Below are 22,020 nucleotides of genomic sequence, written 5' to 3' on the forward strand. Positions count from 1 at the left end.
GAAGAGCTGAGATTCTTCATCAGTGTGGAGCAGCGATGTGTTGGAAGAAGGTCATTTGTTGCCTTTTCTGCAGGTGGGCTGTGATATCAATCACAGAATATTAAGTATGTTTCTATCTCTGCTTTGCCATAAATTTGCGTTTTGTGAGGCATGGTTTAGAGGTAGTTTACTCAAGGAGCGATTGTAGGTGTTGATGAACTCCTTTTCGAAACAAAATTCCACCAGCCTCTCTGACATGGTGTTCACAACTCGTTTTTAAAGTAAGATCTATCATGTCATCTTCCGCTCGTTTGCTGGTTATAATGGATCTTGGCAACGTGAGCACTGATCCATTGACATTGGGATCAGTTTCACCTAATTCATCCAATAAAACCCTTTGATCTTGAGCACTTATCAAAGCACAGCGTGTTCTTGTTAAAGTCGAAAGTAAATTTATTATCAAGTACACATACGTCACCATGCACAACCCTGAGCTTCATTTTCTTGTAGACGTTCACAGTAAACACAAGAGAATGAATGAAAGAGCAACAAATGTGCAAAAAAACCCAATAATTTGCAAATAAAAAAAGAAATAATATTAATAATAATTAAGTAATAAATAACTTGTAGGGAACTTGCAGCTTGCAGTGAGAGTAATTCAGCAAAAGTTTATTTAGAAGTTTTGTAAGTAGTCACCATGATTCACCAGCACTATCTCAGATAACACCAGAATTTCTCATCTTTCCTAGTCGTCCTGTTGTATTCTAGTTAAACTACTGTATTCATTCTGACACTTTCATGTCCATCCTAAATAGTATCACGGAATTAAAACATGTTATTCATACAAAGCAGATTTTTATTAAAGTTTGACATGGTTTTGTACTCAATGCTTCAGTGTTTTGAACTAATATCTAGAAAGCCACCTTCTGAACAAAATAACGAGCTGCAGATGCTGGAAATCTGAAATAAAAATACTGAAACTACTCAGCAAGTCACTTAGCATCTGCGGGGAGAGAGAGAGTTAATGTTTCCGGCTGATCAGTTGACTTTCATCCATTAAGAAGATTGGCTGATCAACCTGATCTACCGATGCTCAAGGGTTTTTATATGCCTGTTTCCCCTGCAACTCCACGCTGTACCATCCATTTATTTTGGCTGTCTTCCTCCTCCTGACAGAAGTAAGGAATATTGGTCCTTTGCACTTAGAAAGGAGATGAGCCAGGTACTACTTTATCCTGCCCAGTTGGTAAGGATGCGACCTAATTATCCTCTTACCATGAATAAATGCAGCTACAGTTGTCACCCTGGCTTGGGGAAGTTTAACTGGGGTCAATCCTTCTGACCGAAAGTGTATTTTTCCGCCCAGTTCACTGGGACTGCTTAATATGGTCTCTGAGGCTCAACATTGGCCTTGCTGCCATTAAGGCTTGTGATGTGTACTAACCCTGTGCCCTTTCAGCTTTCCAGAACATGAACTCCAAGCGGAAAGCAGAGACCTGGAAGCGCAACCGGCGACAGTTGGTGAGTGCAGACTGTGACTACGGGAGGGTCAGACAGGAGTGGAATGGTGTGTGTACAGTGAGTGCAGGCTGTGACTACGGGAGGGTCAGACTGGAGTGGAATGGTGTGTGTACAGTGAGTGCAGACTGTGACTACGGGAGGGTCAGACAGGAGTGGAATGGTGTGTGTACAGTGAGTGCAGACTGTGACTACGGGAGGGTCAGACAGGAGTGGAATGGTGTGTGTACAGTGAGTGCAGGCTGTGACTACGGGAGGGTCTGACAGGAGTGGAATGGTGTGTGTACAGTGAGTGCAGACTGTGACTACGGGAGGGTCAGACAGGAGTGGAATGGTGTGTGTACAGTGAGTGCAGGCTGTGACTACGGGAGGGTCAGTCAGGAATGGAATGGTGTGTGTACAGTGAGTGCAGGCTGTGACTACGGGAGGGTCAGACAGGAGTGGAATGGTGTGTGTACAGTGAGTGCAGGCTGTGACTACGGGAGGGTCTGACAGGAGTGGAATGGTGTGTGTACAGTGAGTGCAGGCTGTGACTACGGGAGGGTCAGACAGGAATGGAATGGTGTGTGTACAGTGAGTGCAGGCTGTGACTACGGGAGGGTCAGACAAGAGTGGAATGGTGTGTGTACAGTGAGTGCAGACTGTGACTACGGGAGGGTCAGACAGGAGTGGAATGGTGTGTGTACAGTGAGTGCAGGCTGTGACTACGGGAGGGTCTGACAGGAGTGGAATGGTGTGTGTACAGTGAGTGCAGACTGTGACTACGGGAGGGTCAGACAGGAGTGGAATGGTGTGTGTACAGTGAGTGCAGGCTGTGACTACGGGAGGGTCAGTCAGGAATGGAATGGTGTGTGTACAGTGAGTGCAGGCTGTGACTACGGGAGGGTCAGACAGGAGTGGAATGGTGTGTGTACAGTGAGTGCAGGCTGTGACTACGGGAGGGTCTGACAGGAGTGGAATGGTGTGTGTACAGTGAGTGCAGACTGTGACTACGGGAGGGTCAGACAAGAGTGGAATGGTGTGTGTACAGTGAGTGCAGGCTGTGACTACGGGAGGGTCAGTCAGGAGTGGAATGGTGTGTGTACAGTGAGTGCAGGCTGTGACTACGGGAGGGTCAGACAGGAGTGGAATGGTGTGTGTACAGTGAGTGCAGGCTGTGACTACGGGAGGGTCAGACAGGAGTAGAATGGTGTGTGTACAGTGAGTGCAGACTGTGACTACGGGAGGGTCTGACAGGAGTGGAATGGTGTGTGTACAGTGAGTGCAGACTGTGACTACGGGAGGGTCAGACAGGAGTGGAATGGTGTGTGTACAGTGAGTGCAGGCTGTGACTACGGGAGGGTCAGACAGGAGTGGAATGGTGTGTGTACAGTGAGTGCAGGCTGTGACTACGGGAGGGTCAGACAGGAGTGGAATGGTGTGTGTACAGTGAGTGCAGGCTGTGACTACGGGAGGGTCAGACAGGAGTAGAATGGTGTGTGTACAGTGAGTGCAGGCTGTGACTACGGGAGGGTCAGACTGGAGTGGAATGGTGTGTGTACAGTGAGTGCAGGCTGTGACTACGGGAGGGTCAGACAGGAATGGAATGGTGTGTGTACAGTGAGTGCAGACTGTGACTACGGGAGGGTCAGACAGGAATGGAATGGTGTGTGTACAGTGAGTGCAGGCTGTGACTACGGGAGGGTCAGACAGGAATGGAATGGTGTGTGTACAGTGAGTGCAGACTGTGACTACGGGAGGGTCAGACAGGAGTGGAATGGTGTGTGTACAGTGAGTGCAGACTGTGACTACGGGAGGGTCAGACAGGAGTAGAATGGTGTGTGTACAGTGAGTGCAGGCTGTGACTACGGGAGGGTCAGACAGGAATGGAATGGTGTGTGTACAGTGAGTGCAGGCTGTGACTACGGGAGGGTCAGACAGGAATGGAATGCTGTGTGTACAGTGAGTGCAGGCTGTGACTACGGGAGGGTCAGTCAGGAGTGGAATGGTGTGTGTACAGTGAGTGCAGGCTGTGACTACGGGAGGGTCAGACAGGAATGGAATGATGTGTGTACAGTGAGTGCAGGCTGTGACTACGGGAGGGTCAGACAGGAGTGGAATGGTGTGTGTACAGTGAGTGCAGGCTGTGACTACGGGAGGGTCTGACAGGAGTGGAATGGTGTGTGTACAGTGAGTGCAGACTGTGACTACGGGAGGGTCAGACAAGAGTGGAATGGTGTGTGTACAGTGAGTGCAGGCTGTGACTACGGGAGGGTCAGTCAGGAGTGGAATGGTGTGTGTACAGTGAGTGCAGGCTGTGACTACGGGAGGGTCAGACAGGAGTGGAATGGTGTGTGTACAGTGAGTGCAGGCTGTGACTACGGGAGGGTCAGACAGGAGTGGAATGGTGTGTGTACAGTGAGTGCAGGCTGTGACTACGGGAGGGTCAGACAGGAGTGGAATGGTGTGTGTACAGTGAGTGCAGGCTGTGACTACGGGAGGGTCAGACAGGAGTAGAATGGTGTGTGTACAGTGAGTGCAGACTGTGACTACGGGAGGGTCTGACAGGAGTGGAATGGTGTGTGTACAGTGAGTGCAGACTGTGACTACGGGAGGGTCAGACAGGAGTGGAATGGTGTGTGTACAGTGAGTGCAGGCTGTGACTACGGGAGGGTCAGACAGGAGTGGAATGGTGTGTGTACAGTGAGTGCAGGCTGTGACTACGGGAGGGTCAGACAGGAGTGGAATGGTGTGTGTACAGTGAGTGCAGGCTGTGACTACGGGAGGGTCAGACAGGAGTAGAATGGTGTGTGTACAGTGAGTGCAGGCTGTGACTACGGGAGGGTCAGACTGGAGTGGAATGGTGTGTGTACAGTGAGTGCAGACTGTGACTACGGGAGGGTCAGACAGGAATGGAATGGTGTGTGTACAGTGAGTGCAGGCTGTGACTACGGGAGGGTCAGACAGGAATGGAATGGTGTGTGTACAGTGAGTGCAGACTGTGACTACGGGAGGGTCAGACAGGAGTGGAATGGTGTGTGTACAGTGAGTGCAGACTGTGACTACGGGAGGGTCAGACAGGAGTAGAATGGTGTGTGTACAGTGAGTGCAGGCTGTGACTACGGGAGGGTCAGACAGGAATGGAATGGTGTGTGTACAGTGAGTGCAGGCTGTGACTACGGGAGGGTCAGACAGGAATGGAATGGTGTGTGTACAGTGAGTGCAGGCTGTGACTACGGGAGGGTCAGACAGGAGTGGAATGGTGTGTGTACAGTGAGTGCAGGCTGTGACTACGGGAGGGTCAGACAGGAATGGAATGGTGTGTGTACAGTGAGTGCAGACTGTGACTACGGGAGGGTCAGACAGGAGTGGAATGATGTGTGTACAGTGAGTGCAGGCTGTGACTACGGGAGGGTCAGACAGGAATGGAATGGTGTGTGTACAGTGAGTGCAGACTGTGACTACGGGAGGGTCAGACAGGAGTGGAATGGTGTGTGTACAGTGTGTGCAGACTGTGACTACGGGAGGGTCAGACAGGAGTGGAATGGTGTGTGTACAGTGAGTGCAGACTGTGACTACGGGAGGGTCAGACAGGAGTGGAATGTGTGGTGTGTACAGTGTGTGCAGGCTGTGACCACGGGAAGTTCAGACTGATGGCAAGTTGTGGGGCATGCTCAGTTACTGCCCTCTGGGGTCACAGGCTGGGCTCAGCAGTTTCGTACCGGGGTTATTTTATTAGAGATACAATGGTAACGCTAAGTCACTGCTGCAGGAAGGGCAGACTAGTATGGAGTAATGAGGTGTCCACAGGGACTGCCCTCTGGGGTCACAAGCTGGGCCCAGTAGCTTCGTACTGGGGTTAGTTATTTTATTAGAGATACAGCACGGTGATAGGCATTCTGGGCCAACGAGCCCCTGCTGCTCAATTGGACACTTGCGATTAATTAATCTACTAACCCATCCGAATGTGGGAGGAAACCGGAGCACCTGGAGCAAAGCCACAAGGTCACTGGGATGGGAGAGCATGCAAACTCCTTACAGACAGCGGGTCCGTGGCACTTTATTAGCGTTACACCTACCTCTGTGCTACTGAGAGACATTTGGGGAGCAATTGTGAGAGGCAGAGTTCCACCTGGCTTGTCATGGGAACTGGAAGTGAGGTAACGTACTCGTCTGATGAATCTGAGATGCGCTCACATCTGTGCGGCCACTCCGGATCAGTTTCAAAGGAGGGATGTTTAAGGCACAGAAACCTCATTTCGTAACCATTGTGTCTGTTCCTTCACCTTCCCCCTCAGGCGTTCTCCACGGTGGGAACCCCAGACTACATTGCGCCCGAGGTGTTCATGCAGACCGGTTACAACAAGCTGTGCGACTGGTGGTCACTGGGTGTCATCATGTACGAGATGCTGATCGGTAAGGTTGCTCTCAACTACGGCACAGGGTGAGGGAGAGTGTGGGTCAGGGGGATGAACCCCTCCCTTTTACTGGTTGCCTGAATGGCATCATCTACAAGTGGGGTGGTGGGGTTGAACCACACGCAGGAAGAGGGCTTGTTCCATCAGGGCTGTGTACACACAAGAAAACACAGATGCCAGAATCTGGAGTTGCACACAAAGTGCTGGAGGAGCTCAGCAGTCAGGCAGCAGCTATGGGGCGAATTAAAGTCAATGGTTTGGGCTGAGACCCTTCATCAGGACTGGAAGGGAAGTTGGGGGAGAGGGAGGAGTACAAACTGGCAGGTGATAGGTGAGTGATGGATGGGTGAAGTGAGAAGCTGGCAGGTGATGGGTGAGTGATGGATGGGTGAAGTGAGAAGCTGGCAGGTGATATGTGGGTGTGGATGGGTGATGAGAAGCCGGCAGGTGATAGGTGAGTGATGGATGGGTGAAGTGAGAAGCTGGCAGGTGATGGGTGGGGATGGGTGAAGTGAGAAGCTGGCGGGTGATATGTGGGTGTGGATGGGTGATGAGAAGCCGGCAGGTGATAGGTGAGTGATGGATGGGTGAAGTGAGAAGCTGGCAGGTGATAGGTGAGTGATGGATGGGTGAAGTGAGAAGCTGGCAGGTGATAGGTGGGTGGGGATGGGTGAAGTGAGAAGCTGGCGGGTGATAGGTGGGTGGGGATGGGTGAAGTGAGAAGCTGGCAGGTGATAGGTGGGTCGGGATGGGTGAAGTGAGAAGCTGGCAGGTGATAGGTGGGTCGGGATGGGTGAAGTGAGAAGCTGGCAGGTGATAGGTGGGTGGGGATGAGTGAAATGAGAAGCTGGCAGGTGATAGGTGGGTGGGGATGAGTGAAGTGAGAAGCTGGCAGGTGATAGGTGGGTGGGGATGAGTGAAGTGAGAAGCTGGCGGGTGATAGGTGGGTGGGGATGAGTGAAGTGAGAAGCTGGCAGGTGATAGGTGGGTGGGGATGAGTGAAGTGAGAAGCTGGCGGGTGATAGGTGGGTGGGGATGAGTGAAGTGAGAAGCTGGCAGGTGATAGGTGGGTGGGGGTGGGTGAAATGAGAAGCTGGCAGGTGATAGGTGGGTGGGGATGAGTGAAATGAGAAGCTGGCAGGTGATAGGTGGGTGGGGATGAGTGAAATGAGAAGCTGGCAGGTGATGGGTGGGAATGAGTGAAATGAGAAGCTGGCGTGTGATAGGTGGGTGGGGATGGGTGAAGTGAGAAGCTGGCGGGTGATAGGTGGGTGGGGATGGGTGAAGTGAGAAGCTGGCAGGTGATAGGTGGGTGGGGTTGGGTGGTGAGAAGCTGGCAGGTGATAGGTGGGTGAAGTGAGGAGCTGGCAGGTGATAGGTGGGTGAAGTGAAAAGCTGGCAGGTGATAGGTGGGTGAAGTGAGGAGCTGGCGTGTGATAGGTGGGTGGGGATGGGTGAAGTGAGAAGCTGGCGGGTGATAGGTGGGTGGGGATGAGTGAAATGAGAAGCTGGCAGGTGATAGGTGGGTGGGAGTGAGTGAAGTGAGAAGCTGGCAGGTGATAGGTGGGTGGGGATGGGTGAAGTGAGAAGCTGGCAGGTGATAGGTGGTTGGGGATGGGTGATGAGAAGCTGGCGTGTGATAGGTTGGTGGGGATGGGTGAAGTGAGAAGCTGGCAGGTGATAGGTGGGTGGGGATGGGTGAAGTGAGAAGCTGGCCAGTGATAGGTGGGTGGGGATGGGTGAAGTGAGAAGCTGACGGGTGATAGGTGGGTGGGGATGGGTGAAGTGAGAAGCTTGCGGGTGATAGGTGGGTGGGGATGGGTGAAATGAGAAGCTGGCCGGTGATAGGTGGGTGGGGATGGGTGAAGTGAGAAGCTGGCGGGTGATAGGTGGGTGGGGATGGGTGAAGTGAGAAGCTGGCAGGTGATAGGTGGGTGGGGATGGGTGAAGTGAGAAGCTGGCCATTGATAGGTGGGTGGGGATGGGTGAAGTGAGAAGCTGGCAGGTGATAGGTGGGTGGGGATGGGTGAAGTGAGAAGCTGGCAGGTGATAGGTGGAATAGATAATGGGCTGAAGACTGAGGAATCCGATGTGGGATTACTCCAACTCTGTTTACAACCAATGAATAGTTTCTGAAGCAAAGTTGTTGCTGTAATATAGAGGAGAGAGCAGCTGATTTGTACATAGCAAGCTCTAGTAGCAGTATGACAATAACAGATAGTGAGCAGTAGTGAAACCAACACAAAACGCTGGAGCAGGTCAGGCAGCATGTGTGGAGAGAAATAAACAGTTGACGTTTGAAGGTATACCCTTCACCAGTCCTGATGCTCTTAACCAGAAGCGTTGACTGCCTCCACAGATGCTGCCCAACCCTGAGTTCCAGCAGCCCTGTGTGTGTTTATATTGTAGGCATCCTTTGCAGATAATGAATTTTTTACCAGTGTGTGCCCTGTGACGGTGCTGGACGTTGGGTGTGTCTCACTGGTGCTTTGTGATGGTGTCATATCTGAGCATTCTACCTTATGGTTGATGTTTCGCATAGTCAGCCTCATCTGGAAAACAGCTCTCGCCCATTAAACCATTTGCTGTCCACAGCGCAACTTTCTGACATACGATGGCGAGAAGTGAGTGTTCAAAGTAAATTTATTATCAAAGCATGGATATGTCACCATATACTACCTTCAGATTCATTTCACAATAACACAAAGAAATACAAAAGAATCAATGAAAAGCTACACACAAAGACTGACCAGCAACCAATGTGCAAAAGAAGACAAAATGTACAAATACAGATAATAAATAAGTAAATAATACTGAGAAGATGAATTGTGGAGTTCTTCGCTGTGAGTCCATAGACTGTGGAATCAGTTCAGTGTTGAGGTGAGTGAAGTTATCCACTCTGGTTTAGGAGCCTGATAACTGGTTCCTGAACCCAGTGGTGTGGGACCTGAGGCTCCAGTGAAGGGAATGGTGCCCTTTGTGCACAATGCAAACTGCACACACTCAGTGAAAGTGTCTCACCCTATGTACCAGATCCTGATCTGCATTTCTGCCCGTTGCTTCTTTCAGGCTACCCACCCTTCTGCTCGGAGACCCCCCAGGAAACGTACAAGAAAGTGATGAACTGGAGAGAGACCCTTACATTCCCACCAGAGGTTCCCATTTCAGAGAGAGCCAAGGACCTGATTCTAAGGTAAAGCTTGGAATCCCACTTTAAATCCGAAAACTCCGGACTTTTAATGAATCCTGTCGTAGTACCTGCCTGATAATGTGTGCCTGTTCCCGACATCGAGCTGAATTCTGTCTTCTGGTTGCTGCTGAGAGAACATGATTTTTAATTGGCGTCATTTATTATTACAGACAGTACAATGCAATAATAAAATACAGTAGACTCTGATTAATTGGAAACACTGACCATACATTTTGGCCCAATTAAGTGGCTGTCTGAATTAGCCAAGGTTTCTTAGAAATAGTTAAAAAGGTATAAAAGACAAACTGAGTAAGAAATTAAGTACTTAAATGAAATACAGAACAAATTAAAATAGTCCCAATACTACTACAGTACAGGTGGCCCCCGTTTTTCGGACGTTTGCTTTACGACAACTTGCTGTTACGAAAGACCTGCATTAGTACCTGTTTTCGCTAACCAAAGAGGATTTTCACTTTTACGAAAAAAAGATGACGGCTTTATATGTGTGCTTATCCTGAGAAAGGCTACAATGACCGTGAAACCTTGTGCGGGCAGTTGTTTGCACACATGTTTGTACGCATGTACGTATGTATGCGTGTACGTGCATAGGCATGTACGTGCACATGTGTGTACGTGCCGATATTTTTTTTTCTCTCCAAATCGATTTTGGCTCGCTGTCTTCTCGATTTTGATAAGTGAAACTACACCATACCTACAATGTTTCTACTTTATATAGAGTGTATATTTATCATATTGTAGCGATGTCCTACACACAGCGCTGAAATAACGACACGCAGTCGGTAAGTCGTTTCGAGACTAGTTTATTCAAACTTCGTGGTGCTGGTATTTAAATCCCTGGCGCCCGCCCTCTCCGGGCAGAAATGACGTCGGAGGTGCATTACCAAAGTCTCTCCCCGCGCGCTGGCTATTTGTGAGCCGGTTCGCCTGCGCAGAAAGTGGGTCGCCACATAACCCCCCCCCGGAACCAGCAATACACCCCCCCAGTGTCCACAGTCTGGATCAGCCTCTGTTTGGGAGGTCTGCCTCTGCGCCGCGGTGCCTGAACCTCGACCGGCTGCGCCGTCCACATGGGCTGGTTTGAGTCGGTCTACCATGAAAACCTCCTCTTTCCCCCCAATGTCCAGAACGTACGTGGACCCGTTGTTGTTGATCACCCTGAACGGCCCCTCGTACGGCCGCTGTAGCAGCGCCCGGTGTCAGCCCTTTCGTACAAACACAAACTTACAGTTCTGCAGGTCTTTGGGTACATGGGTCGGGGTCAGTCCATGCTGTGAAGTTGGTACGGGGGCCAGGTTGCCGAGCCGTTTGCGTAGTCTGTCCAGGACTGCTGCGGGTTCTTCCTCTTGCCCCCTCGGGGCTGATATGAACTCTCCTGGGACAGCCAGGGATGCGCCGTACACCAACTCGGCCGACGAGGCGTGCAGATCCTCTTTGGGCGCAGTGCGAATTCCAAGCAGGACCCAGGGAAGCTCGTCCACCCAGTTAGGTCCTTTCAGGCGGGCCATGAGAGCCGACTTCAAGTGACGGTGGAAGCGTTCCAGTAGTCCGTTCGACTGTGGGTGGTAGGCAGTTGTGTGGTGCAGCTGCGTTCCCAACAGGCTGGCCACAGCCAACCACAGGCTGGAGGTGAACTGGGCGCCTCTGTCGGAGGTAATGTGGGCCAGTACCCCAAAGCGTGCTACCCAGGTTGCGATCAGTGCTCGGGCGCAGGAATCGGCAGATGTGTCGGTGAGCGGGACCGCCTCTGGCCACCTCGTGAACCGGTCTACCATAGTTAGGAGGTACCGCGCTCCTCAGGACACTGGTAGGGGGCCCACGATATCCACATGAATGTGGTCGAACCTCCGGTGGGTGGGTTCGAACTGCTGTGGCGGGGCTTTGGTGTGCCGCTGCACCTTGGCTGTTTGGCACTGCGCGCACGTTCTGGCCCATTCACTGACCTGCTTGTGAAGTCCGTGCCACGTGAACTTGTTGGAGACCAGTCGGACGGTTGTCCTGATAGATGGGTGCGCCAAACCGTGTATGGAGTCGAAAACCCGCCGCCTCCAGGCTGCCGGGACGATGGGGCGAGGTTGGCCGGTAGCCACATCGCACAGGAGGGTCCTATCACCTGGGCCTACGAGAAAGTCCTGCAGCTGCAAACCTGAGACTGCGGTCCTGTAGCTGGGCATCTCGTCATCTGCCTGCTGCGCCTCTGCCAGTGCTGCGTAGTCCACCCCCAGGGACAGGGCCCAGATAGCTGGTCTGGAGAGTGCGTCCTTTCCCGAGACATGCTGGATGTCCGTCGTGTACTCGGAGATGTAGGACAGATGTCGCTGCTGGCGAGCCGACCAGGGATCAGACACCTTCGTGAACGCGAAGGTCAACGGTTTGTGGTCCAAGAACGCGCCTTCTAAGAAGTACCTGAAATGCCGGATTGCCAGATACAGTACCAACAGCTCCCGGTCGAAAGCACTGTACTTGAGTTCGGGTTGTCGTAGGTGCTTGCTGAAGAACGCCAAGGGTTGCCAGCGCCCCTCAATGAGCTGCTCCAGCACCTCACCGACTGCTGTGTCAGATGCGTCCGTTCTGGGGAGCACCAGCATCACGGCATCTGCCAAGGCTTCCTTGGCTTTAACGAAAGCGGCCGCGGCCTCCTCGTCCCAAGTATTGTCCTTGCCTTTACCCGACATCAGGGTGTACAAAGGGCGCATGATACGGGCTGCTGAGGGGAGGAAACGGTGGTAGAAGTTCACCATGCCAACGAACTCCTGCAGACCTTTGACCGTGTTGGGCCGGGCAAAGTGGCGGATCGCATCTACCTTGGCGGGCAGAGGTGTTGCCCCGTCTTTGGTAATCCTGTGGCCCAGGAAGTCGATGATATCGAGACCGAACTGGCATTTGGCCGGGTTGATCGTGAGGCCGAAATCAGTCAGGCGGGAGTAGAGCTGGTGGAGGTGGGACAGATGCTCCTGACGACTACTGCTGGCTATAAGGATGTCATCCAAATAGATGAACGCAAAGTCCAGGTCGCGTCCCACCACATCCATTAGCCGCTGGAACGCCTGTGCAGCATTCTTCAGGCCGAACGACAATTGGAGGAACTCAAACAGGCCGAACGGGGTGATAAGTGCTGTTTTGGGGATGTCTTCAGGGTGCACCGGGATTTGATGGTATCCCCGGACGAGGTCTACTTTGGAAAAGATTCTTGCCTCGTGCAGGTTTGCTGCAAAGTCCTGTATGTACAGCACGGGGTAGCGGCCTGGAGTGGTAGCCTCATTCAGTCTGCGGTAGTCGCCGCATCGTCTCCAACCCCCGGCTGCTTTGGGCACCATGTGCAGGGGGGAAGCCCATGGGCTGTCGGACCTCCCTACGATCCCCAATTCCTCCATCCTCTTGAACTCCTCCTTCGCCAGGCGGAGCTTTTCCGGGGGGAGCCTTCGTGCGCGGGCGTGGAGGGGTGGTCCCTGGGTCGGAATGTGGTGCTGTACCCCGTGTCTGGGCATGGTGCCAGGATTCTGGTGAATTTGTTGCCCGACAGCGTGATGGAGTCCAGGTGTGGGGTCGGCAACTTGGCTTCACCCAGGGAGAACGTCTGGAAAGTCTCGGCATGTACCAGTCTTTTCCCTTGCAAGTCGACCAGCAGGCTGCGAGCTCACAAGAAGTCCGCCCCCAGGAGTGGTTGGGCCACTGCGGCCAGTGTGAAAACCCACGTGAACCGACTGGCGCCGAACTGCAGCTGCACTGTGCGGGTGCCGTAGGTCCGTATCGTGCTGCCGTTTGCGGCCCTCAGGGTGGGTCCTGGCTTCCTGTTGCGGGTGTCATACCCCGTCGGGGGCAAAACGCTGATCTCCGCTCCGATGTCGAGCAAGAAGCGGCGTCCCGACTGTTTGTCCCAGACGTACAAGAGGCTGTCCTGGTGGCCTGCTGCCATAGTCATTAGCGGCAGCTGTCCCTGGCCCTGGCCCTTGCAGGGCGGGCGACAACGGCGGGCTTTTCTGCCCCACCGCTGGTGGTAGAAACACCACTGTTCATTGTCCTCCTCACACCTGCCTCTGTGTTGTGTGCGCTCCCCTGCCGGGCCTGGTCTGGTCTGATGTTAGGCGCGTGGCCTGGTAATCTGACCGACGGACGCCACGCTCTCCCTCTTGGCTTTCCACAGCACGTCTGCCCAGGCCGCCACCTTCCGGGGGTCGCTGAAATCCGCGTCGGCCAGCAGCAGATGTATGTCCTCGGGCAGTTGCTCTAGGAACGCTTGCTCGAACATGAGGCAGGGCTTGTGTCCGTCAGCCAGGGCCAGCATCTCATTCATCAATGCTGACGGCAGCCTGTCTCCCAAACCGTCCAGGTGAAGCAGGCGGGCAACCCGCTCACGCCGTGAGAGGCCAAAGGTCTCAATGAGCAGCGCTTTGAATGCTTCATATTTGCCTTCTTCCGGGGGTGACTGTATGAAATCTGCAACCTGGGCGGCTGTCTGCTGGTCAAGGGCGCTCACCATGTGATAGTAACGCGTGGAATCAGAAGATATCTGCCGAATCTGGAACTGGGCTTCTGCTCGGCTAAACCACACGCGTGGTCGCAGCATCCAGAAAGTCGGCAGTTTTAGCGAAACTGCGTGAACAGATGAAGAGTCGGTCATCTTTGGTCCAAATCCCGTTCGGACCGTCGGAGTCACCAATGTAGCGATGTGCTACACACAGCGCTGAAATAACGACACGCAGTTGGTAAGTCGTTTCGAGACTAGTTTATTCAAACTTCGCGGTGCTGGTATTTAAATCCCTAGCGCCCGCACTCTCCGGGCGGAAATGACGTCGGAGGTGCATTACCTTCCCCCCGCGCGCTGGCTATTTGTGAGCCGGTTCGCCTGCGCAGAAAGTGGGTCGCCACAATATCATTCCTGCTTTTGCTAGTGTTATTTTAGGTTTTATGTGCTATTTGGTATGATTTGGTAGGTTATTTTTTTGGGTCTGGGAATGCTCAAAAATTTTTCCCATATAAATTAATGGTAATTGCTTCTTCGCTTTACGACATTTTGGTTTACAAACATTTCATAGGAACGCTCTACCTTCGGATTACGGGGGAAACCTATACTACAAAATTGTGTATTAGTTCCTAATACTTATCGACGGAGGAATTTATCCATGTTTAATCATTTAACTGAAATGAACAAAATTTGCACAGACACCTAGTGCAGATAGTGGACTGCCTTCATTCATAGCTGTTGACGAATGCATCCTCCAAATCTTCATTTTCATTGTAACATTCAAGATGATTGATGGAACCTGCAAGTTCTTTGTAGTGCTTAACTTGTTGAAGTAGTGAAATTGTTTCATTTTCACTCCCAGCTGTTTTTGGCATCTCTAAGTCTGAATGTTTGAAACTGCAGTGAGCAAAACAGTTCTGAATTGTTGCTTATTTCTTGCCAACTGTCAGTGACAAACATCACTGCTTTTTGAACACAAACACACAACTGGCACTATTTAAAAATTGCTGGCTCAAAGCTTTTGTTGTGTCTAATGGCCACGCAAGTGCACCCAACTGATGCTCGTTAGAAACTGTTTGGCAACAGTCTGTTGCCCCAAGTAAGTGGCATAGTGCTGCAAATAAAGTGAGAGAATCCTGGCTATTTTCTTGATTTTAAAGTCTTTGTTCTGTTACGTACCCCATAACTGGGTGTCTGACCAGCAGAGAAAGAAGAATCCGTTGGAGTCTGGTGGTACCAAACTAAAGGTGTTTATTAGTAAACTACACAATACAATATCAAAAATACAAATATACATATAAAACAAGTTAGCAGTAATAAACCTAAAAGTGTAGGAATAATAATAATCAATAATAAACAAGCTCTGTCGATGTCTAGGGGTAAATGAATTGTCATAGGAAAGTATAGAGTTCAGTTCATAACTGCTGAGGTGGTTATGGTTGTTGTATTGAAATCATTGGAGAGAGAGAGAGAGAGGGCGAGATGTAACAGCAACAGCTGCGGCAGGCAAACCTTTTGTGGCTTTCTTAATCCGTCGTGTCGTTGTGGCCATTCAGTTATGACCCCTCTGTCATTCAGCTAGACCATTCTTCTGTGGTGGACTCATCACTCCGGCATGAGTGGACATACACACAAGTCCCCACCGGCCCTGCTGTAACACTATGAGCTTTGTGACCGATCTCCTGGTTCGATCTCCGAAGCCCCCACCTTTCTGTGGGTTCCCAACACTCAGTCAGTGTCCACTGGTGTGTCTGAAGGGTGTCTCTCTAGACCTGTCTTTTTATCCCCACTCACGGGGTCTCAGCTATCCATCAACTCTGAATGACTGTGTCCATCAAATCAGGCCACTCCTGCTATCTCCTGAGGAATGTTAACGAGCAAAGTAAAGTCCTTGTAATGGAAGGTAAATAATCCAGGAAGAGTCAAAATACAGTAAATCAACAGTCTCTCTCCCCCTCTTATCTGTAGCAGATGTTCTTGCCTGGGCTTTATCTCTCTCTCTCTCTCATGAGCAGCATAACAACAGTAATAGTTTGTAGTTCTCAGGAGGGGGTGTTGGGAATGGTTAACTCTGCACCCCATTGTCCATCAGGTCTGTTCATCACTCATAACACCCCCATCCTTCTGGAAATTTTCACCAGTGTGAAAATTAACTAATAAAGCATATTACTGAATTACAGAGTTTAACAAAATACAGAAGTGGTCTTAACTACAAGAATAATACAGATACACTTTCAAATTAACATCTAGATAAACAATCAGCAATTACATTGTCACTCCCCTTTACATGTTGTATTTTAATATCAAATTCCTGTAACAACAGACTCCAACTTAATAACCTCCTATTTTTATTTTTCATGTTAGCCAAGAATACCAAAGGCTTGTGATCAGTATAAACAATTAATGGTCTCTGTGCTGCACAGATGTAGACCTCAAAATGCTGAATTGCCAAGATTAGTGCCAACAATTCTTTCTCCACAGTAGAGTAATTTCTCTGATGCACATTGAACTTTCGAGGGAAATACGCCACTGGGTGTTTCACTCCATCCCCTGCTTTCTGCAATAGGATTGCTCCTGCAGCCTCATCACTTGCATCAGTCACCAGGGAGAAATGTTTCAAGAGATCAGGTGCTTTTAACACAGGGTGGTGGCACAATATGGTTTTCAACTTCTCAAAAGCTTCCTGACAAGGACTGCTCCACTCAAATTTTTCATCCTTCTGTAGGAGCTTTGTAAGCGGGAGGGTAATATCCGCAAAGTTCTTACAAAATTTTCGATAGTACCCCACCATGCCCAAAAACCTTCTCAATGCCCTCTTATTTGTTGGGACAGGAACCTCGGAAATAGCCTGTACTTTAGCCTGCACAGGAGTCAGTCGCCCCTGTCCTACCACATACCCCAGGTATGTGATCGTGGCATGGCCAAATTCACTCTTTGCGAGGTTCACTGTGAGATGGGCTGCAGACATTCGTTTAAACAGTTCCAGCTTCAATGTGCTCATCCCAAGTGTCACTCCAAACTACTACATCGTCAATGTAAGCCTTTGTGTTTGTTAACCCTTTAATCACAGTGTCAATCATTCTCTGAAATGTCCCTGGAGCGTTTTTCATTCCAAATGGCAACACATTGTATTCATAAAACCCTGATGCTGTGACAAAGGCTGAAATTTCTCGAGCCCTGTCAGTCAAAGGAACACACCAGTATCACTTTAGCAGGTCAATCTTAGTGATGTATCTCGCTTTACCCACTTTATCAATACAATCATCCACCCTGGGGATAGGGTAAGCATCTGATTGTGTGATGGCATTCACCTTTCTGTAATCTGTACAGAATCTTATACTACCGTCCGGCTTCGGTACAACCACGCATGGAGATGCCCATGCAGAGGAAGATTCACGAATAATACCAGCAGCCAGCATATGCTCAATTTCTTTTCCCACTAGCTTACTCTTTTCCAAATTCATCCGATAAGGGGATTGCTTAATCGGCTGGGCTGAGGTAACAATAACATCATGCTCTGTTACTTTGCACCTTCTGGGAACATCTGGGCATAAATCTACATGCCGGTTAATTAGCTGTGTCAGTTGCTCTCTTTGTTCAGGCTCCAAGTGACTGACTTTATCAGCAAAGTTGGCCAAAATAACAGAGTTCTCTAGTCTGGTGGGTACTATGCTTATCTTTTCAAAATGCTCGGACCCCTCCTTATCAATCCTTTCTGCCTCATCGGTCTTCGCGACAGCACCGACCACCGTGGGGGTCGCGTCACGATAACCTTTGAGCATGTTAACATGAGCCAACTGGCTCGGCTTTCGCCTATCAGGTGTTTCGATCACATAATTCAGAGAGTCTATTTTCTTAATCACTTTGTACGGCCCTTGAAACCTCGCCTGTAGGGGTTTGGTTGGTAACTACAGAGAATAGGACCAAAACCCTATCGCCCACTTGAAATTCTTGCTCTCGGGCTCGTTTATCATACCATTGTTTCATTTTAGTCTGGGAGTCTTTAAGATTTTGCTTCGCAAACTCGCAAACTTTATGGAGCCTTTCACGGAACCTCAAAACATAGTCAATGACATTGACTTGCACATTCGGACGAGACCATTTTTCTTTGAGTAAGGTTAAAGGTCCTCTGGGCCTGTGACCAAAAACGAGCTGAAATGGACTAAACCCCAGAGATTCCTGAACCGTGTCCCTCACTGCAAATAACAGAAGTGGTAATGCATCATCCCAGTCACGAGTGTTTTCCTGACAGTAAGTTTTAATCACAGTCTTTAAAGTTGCGTGGAATCTTTCCAGCGCTCCTTGAGATTCCGGGTGGTATGCAGAGGCTAGCATTTGTTTAACTCCCATCTGTGTCAACATTTGCTGAAATGCACGGGACGTAAAGGTACTCCCCTGATCTGACTGTATCTCTCTAGGTAACCCTACCGTGGTGAAAAATTTAATGAGGGCCTTTACCACCGCAGGAGTCCTAATGTTCCCCAGGGGCACACATCATGGTCATGACATACTGCCGCCCGCTCGCAGTTCTAGGCAAAGGACCCACAAAATCCACGATGATTCGGGAAAAAGGCTCCCCAAAGGCGGGTATCGGTCTGAGAGGTGCCTTAGGGATAACCTGATTTGGCTTTCCTACCACCTGACAAGTATGGCACCTTTTACAATAGTCAACAATATCCTTCCTCATATTTGGCCAATAAAAATCTTTCATAACCCTATCTACTGTCTTCCTTACTCCCAAATGTCCACCTAGAGGACCCTTGTGAGCCAAGTTCAAAATTTCATCCCGATAAACCTTCGGAACCACCACCTGGTGTACCACCGCCCAGTCCTCATCTACTGGCACCGTGGTCGGCCTCCACTTCCTCATTAATACTCCCTCCTTCAGATAGTATCCCCCCGGTTCCTTATCAATCTCTACCTCAGAAAGAGCTGATTCTTTCAACGCCACAAGCTTCTCATCACGACTCTGTTCCCTCCTTGCTAATGGTAGATTTACCTCCTCTCCTTTACTCTCCTTAACCCCACTATCCTTTTCCTTCTCCTCCGGTAACCCCTTTTCATACAAGGTCGGCAAAAATGTCTCCGCTAAATCAACCCTGGACTCATTTAAACTGTCTCCTTTCTCAGCCACCTTTCTAGACATGCTGCGAGTGATTGCGCGTGCGGGATAAATCTTGGAATCTATGGGCGGGTCCTCAGCACTTACAGGCTTACTTGTTAATTTCACTGCTAAATACACGTCACCACCCGCCAGATCGTTACCAAGTAGGACGTCCACGCCGTCCATTGGTAGTTTCAACCGCACCCCTATTTCGACTGGTCCAGATACCAGGTCACATTTCAGAAACATCCTGTGCAAAGGTACGGCCTCAGTCCCTTTCCCGATACCTCTTAACACAACCTCCCCAGTCTCAGTCTCAGGACCGAAGTCTATACACCTTCCTTAGAATCAATGACTGATCAGCCCCAGTATCTCTCCAGATCCGCACTGGAACTGGGGTTTCACCCTCCTTCACAGACACCGTCCCTTCCGAGATAAACTTCTCACGCCCCTCTTGTGCTCTATCTAACTTTGCCTTCCCCATCGATCTGTTGACCGACTCAATGCAACCAGTCGGGACTGCTGTTTTCCCTTTTTCTGTCTCCTTCTTCAGAGCAAAGCACTTAGATGCTATATGACCAGCTTTCCCACAATTATAACACGTAAAGTTGGGAACCTTCCTGCCTGCCTGCTTTTCCTCCTCCTTACCTTTTCCACTAGCTCCCAGCTTATTCTCTGCCTTAGCCGGTGGGCTTTCTCTGCCGTCCCTACTGCCTTTCTGGTAGCTCTTATTTAGGGAAAACTTTGTTTTGTGGGTTAAGGCATACTCGTCTGCTAATTTGGCAGTCGCAGACAGAGTCACTGTCTCCTTCTCATCCAAGTACGTCTTCATACTCTCAGGGATACAACCTTTGAACTGCTCCATCAGTATTAACTGTAATAGTTTATCATAATCTCCAACGGCCCCTTTTGAGGCGCACCAACGCTCACAATACATTTGCATCTCACGGGCAAACTCTAAATACGTGTGGTTCCACGGCTTTCTCAAGTTCCGGAACTTCTGCCGGTATGCCTCTGGCACCAACTCGTAACTCCTCAGTACAGCCCTTTTTACTTCCTCGTAATCCCTAGGCTCATCCATAGACAATGCCGAATACGCTTGTTGAGCCTTCATCCTAAGTACGCTCTGTAACAGAACAGCCCATTTCCCCTGAGGCCAGTTCTGATTCACAGCCACTTTCTCAAAATGAAGGAAGAACTTATCGACATCCATCTCCTCGAATGGAGGTACCAACTGGATCTCCTGACCAATCTTGAATCCCTCATTTGGGTTTGCTGCCCGGTCCCTTCCCTGCGATGCCTTTAACCTCTCCATTTCCAGCGCAAACTGCCTCTCTTTCTCTCTGTCCTCCCTCTGCCTATCAGCTTCTTCTCTCTGCCTTGCAGCTTCTATCTCCTTTATCTGGAGTATCTGGAGCTCATGCTCCCTTTCCTCCTTCTCCGCAACCAACCTTAATCTTTCTATCTGTATCTGAAGCTCACCCTCGACTGGTTTTTTCTCAGGGAACAGGTCCAATACATCCGACGTGAACACACCCTCGGATACGTAATGCACAGCTATTGCTCTCTGTATATCCAACTTGCTCATAGACGATTTCACCGCCGAGAGATTTAATCATTTTGCAACGCTCACCAATTCTGCCTTCTTGGCACCCACTAATGCCCCCAAAGTCGGGTCTTTTAAACATTTGTCAATTTCCATCTCTGCTGGTTTCCCGTCTGGTTATCCACACAACCAGATCAGATAAGGGACTTTTATCCCGATTCACTGTCCCCCCAATTTGGTAATCAAATCCTGGAGACGAGGCCCCAATTTGTTGCGTACCCCGTAACTGGGTGTCTGACCAGCAGAGAAAGAAGAATCCATTGGAGTCTGGTGGTACCAAACTAAAGGTGTTTATTAGTAAACTACACAATACAATATCAAAAATGCAAATATACATAAAAAACAAGTTAGCAGTAATAAACCTAAATGTGTAGGAATAATAATAATCAATAATAAACAAGCTCTGTCGATGTCTAGGGGTAAATGAATTGTCATAGGAAAGTATAGAGTTCAGTTCATAACTGCTGAGGTGGTTTTGGTTGTTGTATTGAAATCGTTGGAGAGAGAGAGAGAGAGAGAGAGAGCAAGATGTAACAGCAACAGCTGCGGCAGGCAAACCTTTTGTGGCTTTCTTAATCCGTCGTGTCGTTGTGGCCATTCAGTTATAACCCCTCTGGTCTACAGCTAGACCGTTCTTCTGTGGTGGACTCGTCACTCTGGCATGAGTGGACACACACACCAGTCCCCACCAGCCCTGCTGTAACACTGTGAGCTTTACTGACCGATCTCCTGGTTCGGTCTCCGACGCCCCCACCTTTCTGTGGGTTCCCAACACTCAGTCAGTGTCCACTGGTGTGTCTGGAGGGTGTCTCTCCAGACCTGTCTTTTATCCCCACTCACGGGGTCTCAGCTATCCATCAACCCTGAATGACTGTGTCCATCAAATCAGGCCACTCTTGCTGTCTCCTGAGGAATGTTAATGAGCAAAGTAAAGTCCTTGTAGTGGAAGGTAACTAATCCAGGAAGAGTCATAATACAGTAAATCAACAGTCTCTCTCCCCCTCTTATCTGTAGCAGATGTTCTTGCCTGTGCTTTATCTCTCTCTCTCAATAGCAGCATAACAACAGCAATAGTTCATAGTTCTCAGAAGGGGGGATTGGGAATGGTTAACTCTGCACCCCATTGTCCATCAGGTCTGTTCATCACTCATAACAGTTCTTTGAGAGTTGTCCCAAATAAGCAGCTGCCCTGATTAACCGATAGCCCACTTAACTGGAATCTGCCGTGTGTTACAACTTACAGTAAGAAATATAGAAAATAATTAAATGTAGTGCTCCTAATGCTCCTTTTAGGAGCAAAAATAATGAGGTAGTGTTCATGGACCTTTCAGAAATCTGCTGTTGGAGGCAAAGAAGCTCTCCTGAAATGTTGATCACTTCCCTCTGGTGCTCCCCCCCCCCCCCCGCCTTTTCTTTCTTCCGTGAGCTTCTGTCATCTCCTATCAGATTCCTCCTTCTCCAGCCATGCATCTCTCTCACCAATCAACTCCCCAGCTCTTTACTTCATCACCACCCCCCCCCCCCCCATCTTGGTTTCACCTATCAATGTGTGGTACTTCCTCCCCTCCCCCACCTTCTAAATCTGACTCTTCATCTTTTTTCTCGAGTCCTGATGAAGGGTTTTGGCCCAAAATGTCCAACTGTATTCTTTTCCATAGATGCTGCCTGGCTTGCTGAGTTCCTCCAGCATTTTGTGTGTGTTGCTCAGGTTTCCAGCATCTGCAAATTTTCTCTTGTTTGTGA

The 22,020-nt window shown here is 49.8% G+C and overlaps 1 protein-coding gene across 4 annotated transcripts in view; it reads left to right on the plus strand.

The window, feature by feature from the left end:
• Positions 1-22,020, plus strand: part of LOC140731971 (serine/threonine-protein kinase 38) — a 106,060-nt gene that overhangs the window by 77,973 nt on the left and 6,067 nt on the right. For all 4 annotated transcript variants that reach the window (XM_073054014.1, XM_073054010.1, XM_073054011.1 and 1 more), the window contains exons 9-11: positions 1,439-1,500; positions 5,775-5,892; positions 8,964-9,087. In XM_073054014.1, the coding sequence (XP_072910115.1) occupies positions 1,439-1,500; positions 5,775-5,892; positions 8,964-9,087 (304 nt within the window). The remainder of the gene's footprint in view (positions 1-1,438; positions 1,501-5,774; positions 5,893-8,963; positions 9,088-22,020) is intronic.

Source organism: Hemitrygon akajei, chromosome 8 (genome assembly GCF_048418815.1).
Source record: "Hemitrygon akajei chromosome 8, sHemAka1.3, whole genome shotgun sequence".
Lineage (NCBI taxonomy): Eukaryota > Metazoa > Chordata > Chondrichthyes > Myliobatiformes > Dasyatidae > Hemitrygon > Hemitrygon akajei.